Raw genomic sequence first — 14,862 nt, forward strand, 5'->3', positions numbered from 1 at the left:
GGGGGCGGGGCAGGCTCCAAAATCACTGTAGATGGTGATTGCAGCCATGAAATTAAAAGATGCTTACTCCTTGGAAGGAAAGTTATGACCAACCTAGATAGCATATTCAAAAGCAGAGACATTACTTTGCCAACAAAGGTCCGTCTAGTCAAGGCTATAGGTTTTCCTGTGGTCATGTATGGATGTGAGAGTTGGACTGTGAAGAAAGCTGAGCGCCAAAGAATTGAAGCTTCTGAATTGTGGTGTTCGAGAAGACTGGAGAGTCCCTTGGACTGCAAGGAGATCCAACAAGTCCATCCTAAAGGAGATCAACCCTGGGTGTTCTTTGGAAGAAATGATGCTAAAGCTGAAACTCCAATACTTTGGCCACCTCATGTGAAGAGTTGACTCATTGGAAAAGACTCTGATGCTGAAGGGACTGGGGGCAGGAGGAAAAGGGGATAACAGAGGATGAGATGGTTGAATGGCATCACCAATTCAATGGACATGAGTTTAAGTGATCTCTGGGAGTTGGTGATGGACAGGGAGGCCTGGCATGTTGCAATTCATGAGGTCAAAAATAGTCGGACAGGACTGAGCAACTGAGTTGTCTGACTGGCAAGAACATAACAGCAGAAACACAAAAGTCAAAAGGATATCTGCATAGAAGAAGTGCAGGAAACATTTTAGCTGCATCACCCCGTGCTCCAATCCAGAGTAGCTTGGTGACAGGAGGAGTCCCCGTGCAGGGATCTTACCCTATGAGGAAATGGAGAGCAGTATACTTCTGCAAGCCTCAACCCTCATGGACTTTTACAGACTTTGCTTCTGAGGACTCACATAGGCTTCACCTATGCTGATCAGATGTCAGAGATACCTGGAGTCCTAGATACTGTGTTTCTTCTCCAAGGCTGGCACTGTCACTGTGGTGAGACCTTTCCCCAGGAACCCCAGTCACTGTTGTGTCCAGCTCTCTGTGATCAAGATTCCACAGAATTAAATATCCTTTCATGACGTAAATTCTCAAAAAATCAGGTATAAAGACGATGTACCTAAATATGATAAAGGCCATATAGGACAAATCCATAGCTAACATCTACTCAATGGTGAAAAGTTAAAAGCCTTTCTTTAAGATCAAGAACAAGACAAAGATGCCCACACTCATCATTTCTATTCAACATAGTTTGAAATCCTCACCATAATAATTAGGCAAAAAATAAATAAATAAAGCCATCCAGGTCAGAAAGGAAGAAATAAAATCAATTCTGCTTGCAAATGATATGATCTTATGTACAGTGTTGACATGAAACAGACTGCTTGATATTTCTCCAGTAAAGATGGTTTTATTCAGGATGAATAGAGAATTGCATTTCAGGGCTTACAACCATAGTGAGCCATATGCAAGCTGTGCATGGCAAGGGAAAGAAAACACCTTTATAGGTAGGAAAAAGCAGTTAGGAAATCTTTTATAGTTAACAGAGAGTCCATAGCTTCATTGGTTTGTCCTTGCCAGGAAAGAAAAGGAGTCTTTCTTCTTCCTGTTGGGCTCTACTACTATCACAAGACATAGAAGCCCCCCCTTCTAATCTCTTGATTCTATCTAATTGAAGTTTCTGTTTATTAAGTTTATACAATAGAAAATCCTAACAATTCCATATAAAAAGCCTGTTAGAACTGATAAGCAAATTCAGTAAAGTTGAAGGATAAAATATCAATATTAAAAATTAATTATATTTCTATACACTAACAACCAACTATATGAAAGAGAAATTAGGAAAGCAAACCCATTTACAATAGTAAAAAAACAATAAAATATTTAGGAATAATTTAAGCAAGGAGGTGAATATTTTCTGTATACAGAAAACTATAAAATATTAACGAAAGAAACTGAAGATAAAAATAAATGGAAAGATATTCCATTATTGGATTGGAGTAATTAATATTATGAAAGATTCATACTATCCCAAGTAATATACAATCTCTCCCCAAGCAATCTCTATCAAAATTCAAATGCGTTTCTCTTTGAAGTAGAAAAAACTATCCTAAAACTTGTGCGGTACCACAAAAGACCCTGAATAGCCAAAGCAATCCTAAAAAAGAACAAAGCTGGAGGTGTCACACATCCTGATTTCAAACTATATCACAAAATTGTAATAATCAAAACAGTATGGTGCTGGCATAAAAACAGGCACAAAGGATGGTGGATCAGATAGAGAGCCCAGATACAAACCCATACATAAATGTTCAACAAGATTTTAATAAGGGAACACACAATGAGGAAAGAATAATGTCTCCAATAAATAGTATTGGGGAAATTGGATATTCATATGAAAAAGAATGAAACTGAGTCCCAGTCTTACACAACTCATAAAAATTAACTTCAAATAAATTAAAGATTTAAAGGTAAATCCTAAAAGCAAAAATTCCAAGGGAACATTTCATGCAAAGATGGGCTCAATAAAGGACAGAAGTGGTGGGGACCTAACAGAAGAAGAAGATATTAAGAAGAGGTGGCAAGAATACACAGGAGAACTACATAAAAGATCATGACCCAGATAACCACAATGGTGTGATAACTCACCTAGAGCCAGACATCCTGGAATGTGAAATCAAGCGGGCTTTAGGAAGTATCACTACGAACAAAGCTAGTGAAGGTGATGAAATTCCCGTTGAGCTATTTCAAATCCTGAAAGATGATGCTGTGAAAGTGCTGCACTCAATATGGCAGCAAATTTGGAAAACTCAGCAGTGGCCACAGGACTGGAAAAGGTCAGTTTTCATTTCAGTCCAAAGAAAGGCAATGCCAAAGAATGCTCAAACTACCACATAATTTCACTCATCTCACACGCTAATAAAGCAATGCTCAAAATTCTCAGGCTTCAGCAATACGTGAACCGTGAACTTCCTGATGTTCAAGCTGGTTTTAGAAAAGGCAGAGGAACCAGAGATCAAATTGCCAACATCCACTGGATCATGGAAAAAGCAAGAGAGTTCCAGAAAAACATCTATTTCTGCTTTCTTGACTATGCCAAAGCCTTTGACTGTGTGGATCATAATAAACTGTGGAAAATTCTGAAAGAGATGGGAATACCAGAGCACCTGACCTGCCTCTTGAGAAACCTGTATGCAGGTCAGGAAGCAACAGTTAGAACTGGACATGGAATAACAGACTGGTTCCAAATAGGAAAAGGAGTACATCAAGGCTGTATATTGTCACCCTGCTTATTTAACTTATGTGCAGAGTACATTATGAGAAACACTGGGCTGGAGGAAGCACAAGCTGGAATCAAGATTGCCAGGAGAACTATCAATAACCTCAGATATGCAGATGACATCACCCTTATGGTGGAAAGTGAAGAAGAACTAAAGGGCCTCTTGGTGAAAGTGAAAGAGGAGAGTGAAAATGTTAAAGCTCAACATTCAGAAAACTAAAATCATGGTATCCGGTCCGATCACTTCAAGGCAAACACATGGGGAAACAATGGAAACAGTGTCAGACTTTATTTTGGGGGGCTCCAAAATCACTGCAGATGGTGACTGCAGCCATGAAAGTAAAAGACGCTTACTCCTTGGAAGGAAAGTTATGACAAACCTAGACAGCCTATTTAAAAGGAGAGATATCACTGTGTCAACAAAGGTCCGTCTCGTCAAGGCTATGGTTTTTCCAATAATTATTGTATGGATGTGAGAGTTGGACTATAAAGAAAGCTGAGTGCTGAAGAATTGATGCCTTTGAACTGTGGTGTTGGAGAAGACTCTTGAGAGTCCCATGGACTGCAAGGAGATACAACTAGTCCATCCTAAAGGAGATCAGTCCTGGATGTTCAATGGAAGGACTGATGTTGAAGCTGAAACTCCAGTACTTTGGCCACCTGATGCAAAGAGCTGACTCATTTGAAAAGACCCTGATGCTGGGAAAGATTGAGGGCGGGAGGAGAAGGGGACAACAGAGGATGAGATGGTTGGATGGCATCACTGACTCAATGGACATGGGTTTGGGTGGACTCCAGGAGTTGGTGATGGACAGGGAGGCCTGGTGTGTTGCGGTTCATGGGGTCGCGAAGAGTCGGACACAACTGAACGACTGTACTGAACTGAACTGAAAAGCATAAAACTCCTAGCAGGGAGAGGTGGTGGAAACAGGAAAAGAGCTTCTTGACATGAGTCTTGGCAATGTTTCTTGAATAAGACATCAAAAGCATAAGCAACAAAAGTAAAAATGAAAAGGTAGGACTGCATCAAACTAAAGAGCCTCTGCACAGCTGAGAAAACAATGAATTGAAAAGGCAGTTTACAACTTGGGAGAAATTAATGTATGGCAAAACCACTACAATATTGTAATTAGCCTCCAATTGAAATAAATTTATATTTAAAAAAATAATTTTCAAACCATATATCTGATTGAGGGTTAATATTAAAAATATATAAAGAAAGTGTTAATTTTCTCAAAAGAGAAAATAATTCAATTTTAAATGAGCAAATGATCTGAATAGCCATTTTTCTAAAGAAGAAACAAATGGCCAATAGGTATGTGAAAAGGTGCTCAGCATAATTTAGGGACATGCAAACTAAAACCCAATGAAGTATTATCTCACACCTATTGTCAAAAAGATAAAAGATAACAAATGTTCACAAGGATGTTGAAAAAGGACAACCTTACACACATTATTGATGGGAATGTAAATTGGTACAGCCATTGTGGCAAATGCTATGGTAGTTTCTCAAAAAATTAAAAACTGAACTACCATATGACCCAGCAATTCTACTTCTGGGTGCATATCCAAAGGAAATGAAACCAGTATCTTGAAGGGAAATCTGCACATCCATATTAATTTAGCAATTTTCAGAATAGACAAAATTAAGAAATAGTCTAGACATCCTTCAAAGTTAAATGAGTAAAGAAAGTGTGAGAGACACAGACATATGCAATGGAATATTATTCTGACTTTTAAAAATATAAGGAGATCTGCCCATTTGCAGCAATATGGATTAACCTGGAGGGCATTATGCTAAGGGAAATAAGCAAGAGAAATATTTTATGATATTATTTACATGTGCAATCTTGAAAAAAGAACAGTTTCTTAGAAACACAGAACAGAATAGTGGTTGCAAGGGGCTGGAGAAAAGGAGAAATGGGGAGACATAGGTCAAAATGTAAAAACCTTCAGATATAAGTCTGGGAAACTAATGTACAGCATGGTGACTATAGTTAATGATAATGGTATCCAATGAATGCTTCCCTGGTAGCTCAGACGGTAAATAATCTACCTGCAATGCAAGAGACGTGGGTTTGATCCCTGGGGTGGGAAGATCCCCAGGAGAGGGGAATGGCTGCCCACTCCAGTATTCTTGCCTGGAGAATGCCATAGATGAGCCTGGTGGGCTACAGCCCATGGGATTGCAAACAGTCAGACACAACTAGTGACTAATACACTTACATCCTATGAATGAATAAAGATGTGGTATATACACAATGGAATATTGGCCAAAAGAAATGAAATATTGTCATTTGTAGCAACATGTATGGACCCTGAAAATAGCTTACTAAATGAAGTAACTCAGAGAAAAACAAATTACTTATCACTTATACATGAATTCTTAAAAATATATATATATGATACAAATGAATCTATTTATGAAACAGATTCACAGACATAGAAAACAAACTTATGGTTACCAAAGGGGAAAGGTGAGGTGGGGGGTGTAAATTATGAGCATAGAATTAATAAATACACACTATTATATATGGGCTCCCCTGATGACGCAGGCAGTAAAAACTCTGCCTGCAATGCAGGAAACCCGGGTTAGATCTCTGGGTCGGGAAGATCTTCTGGAGAAGGGAGTGGCAACCCACTCCAGTATTCTTGCCTAGAGAATCCCATGAGCAGAGGAGCCTGGTAGACTACAGTCCATGGGGTTTCAAAGAGTCAGACACAAACTGAGCAACTAACAGTAACACTAATATATACGAAATAGGTAATCAGCAAGGGTTTACTGTATACTTTATAACACAGGGAATAATATTATGTGTTTTATAATAACCCATAGTAAAAAGCAAAACCCATATAAAAACCTGAAAATTTTTATACATATGATTATATGCATAATATATGTATGGATCACTTTGCTGTAAGTCCAAAACTAACACGATATTATAAATCAATTGTATTTCAATTAAAATTAATAAATAAAAAATTTTACTTAATAAGTTAATAAGGATCTCAGCCGTACTAGATGTAAACTGATAGGCACATTTGTGACTACAAATCTCTGTGAGAAACGCATTATTTTTTATTCTCCTAATATCCTAATCCTGATTCTCTGATTTATTTATCTGCTTATTCTTCTTTTGAATGACGAGGACACTGAGGCTAAAAGATATTCAGTTCACTTCTCAAGGTACATACCTGGAAAATGGCAGAGCCATTGTATAACACCAGGTAATAAAGTGTGGGCATAAAATATACTACTCCAAGATCTCCTCTGATTTTGTCCTTAGATTTAATGCCAGGCATTTCATTCATGAAGGCACAACATGCTAGGATTTCCCTTAAAGAGGCTGACTCGTAGACCAAAGTTAAGGCTGTCACAAGAATTAGTGTCCTTCCTGAAAAAAAACGTTTTTTCTACCAAGAGCAGCCAACTGAGGACCAAGCTCAGTTTCCAGACTTTCAGGCCTCTCTCATAAAAATGAAGCTTTGGATCTAAATTTAAATAACTCTTCCTTTAATGCCTTCCTGACCTAAATCTACCATCTTGACACCCCTTTTTATTCCCAAAAGGCAAATTGAGTCTCTTGTCAAAATGCCATTGCCACTGTACAGTTTCCCTTTAACTCCATGATTCTCCTTTCATAACACTGTACACCTGTCATTACATATTCAGTGTCTATATTTTCCAGTAGGAACAAAGGGAAGTCATCTACCTGGTCCTCTGTTGGGAACCTCACAAAGCCTACAATTGTGCGACCACTGAACAGTTTGTTTTCTTGAAGGTCCTGAGATCTGCCATGCAGGAGGAGCTGGAGGCAGCACAGACCAAACCTTCTGTGTTTGACTTGTTCCGCACACCCAACCTGCGTAAAAGGATCTGCCTCCTGTCCTTTGTGAGGTGGGCTTCACACAGTATATGAGGGATGTTAAAATAGTGGAGATGTGATTGTATTTGTTATTTCAACATCTATAACATGCTAGAGGGACAGATTTGAGACAAAGTATGAGGAAGTTAAGAATATGGTTGATATGTTTGGTAAAAGGGAAAAGGTTATGAAAAGGCAAGCAAAGAAGTAATTATACAATGATTAGTTCTGTTTGTCATACACCCTACCAGGCTCATCACTACAGATGCTGAGAATGTCAATCATGGCACATGATTGGCTATAAGTTTCTTGGCTATAAGTTTCTTCACTTGTTCTAATTTTAATTAAAGTAAAACTACAAATAGTAAAATGAACAAATAGATGCTATTCAATGAATAATTCCATATATAGATAGCCGTCACCCAGATCAAGGTATAGAAAAAAAGCTAAAATTTTAGAAGGCTCTATCATATCTCCTCTACAGCAAAACTCTCTCCCCGAAAGTGTAATAATATTTATGACCTCCATCATCATTCAATCATTTTATGATAATTTTAAAGTGATAGTCTTGCAAGAAAATATTTCACAAAATAGACCATTCCTTAAGAGTTTATCGTCAACCACTGCCTGTCTGGGCCAATATTATTGCAATTGGTAGGGCCTGTAGTCTAAACTTATGTGTCTTTCACCTTTGTTCACCACAGATTTGCAAACGTGCTGACCCATTTTGGCCTGACTCTCCACCTTCAGCATTTGGGGAGCAATATTTTCTTGTTCCAGATTCTCTTTGGCATAGTCACCATCCCAGCCAATTACGCCGCTCTTTTGGCACTGAATCACCTGGGCCGTCGAATAACCCAGATGCTTTTCATATTTCTGCTGGCAGTCTCCACTCTAACCATCACTTGTGTGCCTGAAGGTAAGAAAAGGCCAAATATTCAAGCAAGAAAATGTCTTCCCCATCCTCATTTCTCATGAATTGTACTGGTCACACCTATTTCAAGCAAGAAGAAGATGGAGATTGGGTTCTAACAATTCCCCAAAACCAATCTGGAGTTTTAGTACACGTCCATGCTAAATCACTTCAGTCTTGTCTGACTCTTTGTGACCCTATGGACTGTGGCCCACCAGGATCCTCTGTCCATGGGATTCTCTAGGCAAGAATATTGGAGTGGGTTGCAGTGCCCTCCTCTAGGGGATCTTCCTGATTCAGGGTTTGAACCTGCGTTTCCTGCCTCTCCCACATTGACAGGTAGGTTCTTTACCACTGGTGCCACCTAGGAAGCCACAGGTGTTTTAGTACATATTCTGCTATTAAGTTGCTGGGAAAAGAGCCAAAGATCCGTCAAGGTTGGCTCTGATATAACGTCCAAGAAGTATCTGGAAACTGGTACCATGTATTACTGGCAGTTTCTCTAAAATAGCATTTGATCACTTGGCTTTGCTTAGTCACGCTTCCTTTGGGTGTTTGCTTGCTTGCTTGTTTTTGGCCATGTAGTGCAGCATGCAGGGATCTTAGCTCCCTGACCAGGGAACAAACCCAGGCCCCCTGCAGTGGAAGTGCGGAGTCTTAACTACTGGATGGCCAGGGAAGTCCTGCCTTTTTATAGTAAGTATGAAGGGTCTAGGAGCTTCGCTGGTGCCTCAGCAGTAAAGAATCTCCTTGCAATGCAGGAGACGCAGGTTCAGTCCCTAGGTTGGGAAGATCTCCGGGAGAAGGAAATAGCAACCTACTCCAGTATTCTTGCCTGGAGACCCCCATGGAGCCTGGCACGCTACTGTCCATGAGATCTCAAAGAGTTGGACACGACTTAGCGACTAAACAACAACAACCTGGAGGGTCTAGACCTTGTAACCGCGTGTCATGCAAGGACACAATACTCTCACTTCCTCTCTTCAGGCTCTCTCTCTTTTTTTTTTTTTAAATTGACTTATTTATCTCAATTGCAGGATAATTCCTTTACAATTTTGTGATGGTTTTTGCCATACATCAATATGAATCAGCCTCAAGTATACATGTGTCCCCATTTCTGAACCCCCCCCCACTTCCACCTCCCTCTCTACCCCATCCCTCTGGGTTGTCCCAGAGCACCGGCTTTGAGTGCCCTGCTTCATGCAGTGAACCATGACATTTTATTCCATGATTCTGTCTCCAACTCTGGTTTAGGGGTGTGGTCTTGACCTCAAGAAAACAAGAATTTCTTACCTTCAGGCAGAGAAGAAATATCCATTAGGAACAAGTTACTGTAGGTAAGGGCCCCTCTTAGAATCAATTTCACTGAATTAAGCAATCATGTGTAATAAATAGGGGAACCCAGATGGTCACCATGCTTCACCTGACTCCCAGTGTGCAGTCATATATTTTACATGATACTTGATTAGAAGGTTCCACTCCTCATCTTTTTATTATTATTATTATTGTTGTTGGAACATACTTGCTTTATACTGTGTTAGTTTCTGCTGTACAAAAAAAGTGAGTCAGCTATGTGTATACAGAGATCCCCTCCCTTTTGTAGCTCCCTCCTACACACCCCCACCCCACCCATCTACCTCATCACAGAGCACTGAGCTGAGTCTCCTGTGCTATACAGCAACTTCTCATTAGCTAGCTATTTTACACCTGGAGTATATGTATGTTAATCCTAGATTCCACACATATGCACTAATATACAGTACTTGTTTTTCTCTTTCTGACTAACTTCACTCTGTATGACAGACTCTAGGATCAGCTACATCACTACAAATGGTCCAACTTCATTCCTTTTTATGGCTGAATAATATCCCCTTGTATATATGTACCACCTCTTCTTTATCCATCCATTTTTCTGCTGATGTACATTTAGGTTGCTTTTATGTTCTAGCTCTTGTAAACAGTGCTGCAATCAAATTGGAGTAGATGTGCTTTTAGAATTATGGTTTTCTCGGGATATATGCCCAGTAGTGGGATTACTGGGTCATATGGTAGCTCTGATTTTAGCCTTGCTCCTCTCTTCATCTTGAACAGCATCAGCAGAGCAAGCTTGCTGCCTTGCAATCAGCGTCACTCCAGTGTTGCAATATTCTTGTGAGATTTTCTGTAACTGGGTGGAAACTGACTGAACCTTGCCTTCAGTGTTTCCTGAAGGCTAGCATTCTTTCCCTTGTGAAGGTCCTTACTCCTGATTTTCTAACATTATTTAAATCTAGTTGCTCTTCAAATTGTTCATTAACATAGCAGCCCTGCCCTTTTATTATATTGTTCTGCAATATGAGTCCCTTGTAAATATTGCATATGCACCAATGTTTCAAACTCACAAGGATTTAAGTGATGATCATACCCCTCAGAAACTGCCAACAAGAGTTCTGCATTCTACCTCAAGGGTAGAGGAGACACAGAACAGAATTAGTGCCAGAGAACATCTGCTGGTCTCACTTTCTTTTTCCTCTTCTGCAAATCTCAGACATTCAAGGAGAATTGATGAAATAACTCAGACCCTTTTATTCATCATGAGTCATAAAAAGTAGATAAGTCACATTTCTCAGTCTATTAGACACTGCACATTTTCGACCCCTGTGCAGCTTCTCTACAATGCATACTTGCAAACACCTCCATTCAGATCTTCTTTACTTATAATTACAGGAATGCAATTGCTTCAGCTCAGATTTCATGAGCCTCACTGGTCTTTCTCTCTCCAGAAATGCAGGCCCTGCGTATGGCTTTGGCAGCTTTAGCAACAGGAGTTTCTTTTGCCACATTTGCCAGTAACTTTTGCCATGGAAGTGAACTAATTCCTACTGTGCTCAGGTATACTGAAATCTCATGGATACTCTTTCAGGATCAAAACAGACCTTTCTGAGTTAACTGATATTTATTGAAGGAAGAAGAGAAGATTGGTTAGTTATCAAAGCAATCAATTATAATTATAAAACACCAGCAATTTATAAGCAAATTTATTTAAAGCAGACTTTGTTAGGCACTGGGTGATGCCCTTAAATGCATCATCTTATATAGTCTTCTGAACTACACAAAGGATAGATGGCATGAGTAGTGGTATATTTTAATGATCAAACTGTGTTTTAATGCACTTAATGTACTTGAATTTGAAAAAATCGCTTATGACTAACAGAAAATTTCAAAAGCAAGCATATGTCATCAGCCTTCTCTACTGCTATGCTATCTCCCATAATCAAAGCAAAATAATCAATCACAAATTATATTGTAGATTTGTACTTGACTTTCTTGTATTATTGTTTATACCCCAAGGGTAACATCTGTGGGAATCATGGGAATTGCTTCTAATACTGGGGCAGCCCTGGCTCCCCTCTTGATGATCCTAACTGTGTATTCCCCTCACCTGCCCTGGATCATCTACGGAGTCTTACCCATCCTCGCTGGTCTTGTTGTCCCACTCCTTCCTGAAACCAGGAATAAGCCTCTGCCTGATTCCATCCAGGATGTGGAAAATGAGTGAGTAAACCCTTTACATGTCCCTTGGGGGAGCTGTGCACTCAGGGTTTGTGATGAAGAGGGCAAAACGTGAATTGAGACACTGTCCCCCAAACAAGCTAAGATCTAAGCTATTTCCAGGTGATCCGCACCTTTGGTTTAGCTACAATCTCATCCCTCCCCACACTGACCTCAGACTCCCCCAGGCTTCCTTGGATCACCCAGACCAACATCAGTATGCACCAGTAGGTTTAGTGGTGAAGAAGCCAAAATCAGATGCCCTGGTGTGACATACACATCTCTGAAGGTGTTTCACAAACAGGCACTGATTCAAACACCGGATTCTCATCCCTCAGACCCTGGCAGACCTCAGCCCAGTGAGGGCAGTAAGCTCTCTGAGACTGTTGGTGTCTGTAGGTCTGTGACCTGCCCAGGTCACTGAAGACCTGAGGGAGACCAAGAAGAAGACAAGAGCCCCTCCCCTCCCACAGACAGCAATGTATCTGGGGGGAAAGAGTCCTATTGTGTTGCCTGTGAGATTCGGACCATCTGACTTTCCCTGGAAATGAAATATTACAAAAAGAGAGAAGAAGAGCAGTAAATATTGGGATTTTAAAGTGATGACTGGGAAAGGATTCTAGGACTTTCTGTGTTCCATTTGCCTTTTCCAAAAACTTTTGACCAATGCAGTGGTTTCCAAAAGTGAAAGTAGAAACTATTGAAGCTGCCTTCCCAAAGTTTGCTCTGGGAGTTTGGTTTTTTTCTTCACAAGATTCATTCCAACTCTCAGGGCTGAGGTCACAGTTTTCACCCAAGCTGGTGAACAAGAGATTAGCTTATTCTAAAAAAATAAACATATAGGGCATATAGGCTTCTTCCATGTCTTTGTATTGTTTGTGTTTGATTACTGGTTTATTTGTATCTGTCCTAGGGAAAAAAGCTCAAGGAAAACAAAGCAGGAAGATACTTTCATGAAAGTGACGCAGTGTTAAGGGATTCCAGGAATGAACTGTTAACCAAAGAGGAAGAAAAAATTGGTGTCTTTCCTAAATATTAACAAAATGTGAAGAATAAATAAAACAAACAATATGATAAAAACATTGATGTATGGCAAAACCAATACAATATTATAAAGTAATTAACCTCCAATTAAAATAAATTCATATTTTAAAAAATAGATCCCATTTACTATTGTTGTATTAATTGCTAAATATTCAATACCTACAACCAATCATTGTAAAAGGTATAAAAGAAAATAGAATTATAAAAAAATATTTATATTAGAATGTTTATGTAATGGTAGAAACCTAGCATGCATCTAGATAGTAAAATTATTAGTCTTAAAAGCACTAATGTTTTTTGCAGTTACTTGCTAGAATAACTGGTAGAGGAATTACAATTTTAAAAAACCTATATTTTTTGAGATATTAAATCTTGTTCCAAATACATTTAGAAATTAATAGTAGACAAGATGATTCAGAAACAGATGATTACAGAGTGGATTGAGCTGCTTGTTAAGTGGAGAAGCATGTGCAAATCTTTAATATTGTAAGCTATAATAGTAAACAAAAAAAATAGTAATAGCGGATGCATTTTCAAATAAAAAGAAATCCAGAAACAGACCGTAGTATTTTAACATTTAATATATCATAATTTGGGTATAAGTCACTAGAGGAAATAGAGTATTGTGCAAAAATATAGCATTAACCATGTGGTTGCTGCTGCTGCTGCTGCTGCTGCTAAGTCACTTCAGTCGTGTCCGATTCTGTGCGACCACATAGATGGCAGCCCACCAGGCTCCTCCATCCCTGGGATTCTCCAGGCAAGAACACTGGAGTAGGTTGCCATTTCCTTCTCCAATGTATGAAAGTAAAATGTGAAAGTGAAGTCGCTCAGTCCTGTCCAACTCTTAGCAACCCCATAGAATGCAGCCTACCAGGCTCCTCCGCCCATGGGATTTTCCAGGCAAGAGTACTGAAGCGGGGTGCCATTGCCTTCTCCGAACCATGTGGTTAGAAGTTGCTAATAATTTGATCACATAGTAAACCAGAAAAATCTACCTGAATAAAGTTAAATGGAACAAATAAACAAGAGAGATGATTATACTGCTTTCTTTCTGTTTTGAATGACTTTTATCTCATTTTCTTACCTAATCGCTCCAGCTGGGACTTCCAGTACTATGTTGAATAGAAGTGTAAAGAGTGGACATTCTTGCCCTGTTCCTCGTATTAAAGGAAACACTTTCAGTTTCCCCTGTTGAGTACAATGTTAGCTGTGGGCTTCTCATAGATAGCCTTTAGTATGTTCAGGCAATTTCCTTCTATTCCTGTTTATTAGTGTTTTTATCACAAAATGGTGTTATTTTTGTGAAATTCTTTTCTGCATTCATTGAGACGATCATTTGATTTTTATCCCTCATTCTCTTAATGTGGCATGTCACATTATTGACCTGATGTGTTGAACCATCCTTACATAACAGGGGTAAATCCCATGTCGTCATGATGTATAACCCTTTTAACAAGCTGTCAGATTATTTTCTAACATTTTGTTGGGAATCTTTGTGTCTACATTCATCAGGAATACTGGCCTATAACATTCTTTTCTTGTATTAATCATATCTTTAGCTTTGGTATCAGGATAATGCTAGCCTCAAAATATTAATTTGGGAGTGTTCCCTCTTCTTCAGTTTCTGATAGAGTTTTGAGAACTTGTGTTAATTCTTTAAATGTCTGCTAGAATGCATCTGTGAAGCCATCTAGTCCCGAGCTTTTCTTTGTTATAACAAAGTGCGTATGTGCTCAGTCATGTCCAACTCTTTGCAACCCTTTGGCATCTAGCCCTCCAGGCTCCTCTGTCCATGGGATTTTTCAGGCAAGAATACTGGAGCGGGAACTCTTCCAAGGGATCTTCCTGACCCAGGGATCTGACCCACGTCTCCTGAGTCTTCTATGTTGACAGGTGGATTCTTTACCAAGAAGCCATCCGAGAAGTCTGGCACCGAGGCTTGGGTGGTTCAGCTGGTAAGGAACCTGCCTGTCAATACAGGAGATGCTGAAGGAAATCAGTCCTGAATATTCATTGGAAGGACTGATGCTTAAGCTGAAGCTTCAATACTTTGGCCACCTGATGTAAAGGACAGACTCATTGGAAAAGACCTTGACACTGGGAAAGACTGAAGGCAGGAGGAGAAGGGAATGACAGAGGATGAGATGGTTGGATGGGATCACTAATTCAATGAACATGAGGTTCAGCAAACTCTGAGAGATGGTGAAGGACAGGGAAGCCTGGTGTGTTGCAGTCCATGAGGTTACAAAGAGTAGGACAAGACTGAGCAACTGAACAACCACCACCCCATCCTGAAGCTATGCTATAGCCCAGC

General features: G+C 39.6%; 1 protein-coding gene across 1 annotated transcript in view; it reads left to right on the forward strand.

The window, feature by feature from the left end:
* LOC138426973 (organic anion transporter 7-like) overlaps window positions 1–12,658 on the forward strand; it is a 47,591-nt gene extending 34,933 nt beyond the window's left edge. Inside the window, exons 6-10 of the mRNA XM_069566035.1 lie at window positions 6,974–7,089; window positions 7,762–7,976; window positions 10,733–10,841; window positions 11,301–11,504; window positions 12,415–12,658. Coding sequence (XP_069422136.1) covers window positions 6,974–7,089; window positions 7,762–7,976; window positions 10,733–10,841; window positions 11,301–11,504; window positions 12,415–12,475 — 705 coding nt within the window. The 3' untranslated portion in view covers window positions 12,476–12,658. The remainder of the gene's footprint in view (window positions 1–6,973; window positions 7,090–7,761; window positions 7,977–10,732; window positions 10,842–11,300; window positions 11,505–12,414) is intronic.
* Window positions 12,659–14,862: the final 2,204 nt, after the last annotated feature.

Source organism: Ovis canadensis, chromosome 21 (genome assembly GCF_042477335.2).
Source record: "Ovis canadensis isolate MfBH-ARS-UI-01 breed Bighorn chromosome 21, ARS-UI_OviCan_v2, whole genome shotgun sequence".
Taxonomy (NCBI): domain Eukaryota; kingdom Metazoa; phylum Chordata; class Mammalia; order Artiodactyla; family Bovidae; genus Ovis; species Ovis canadensis.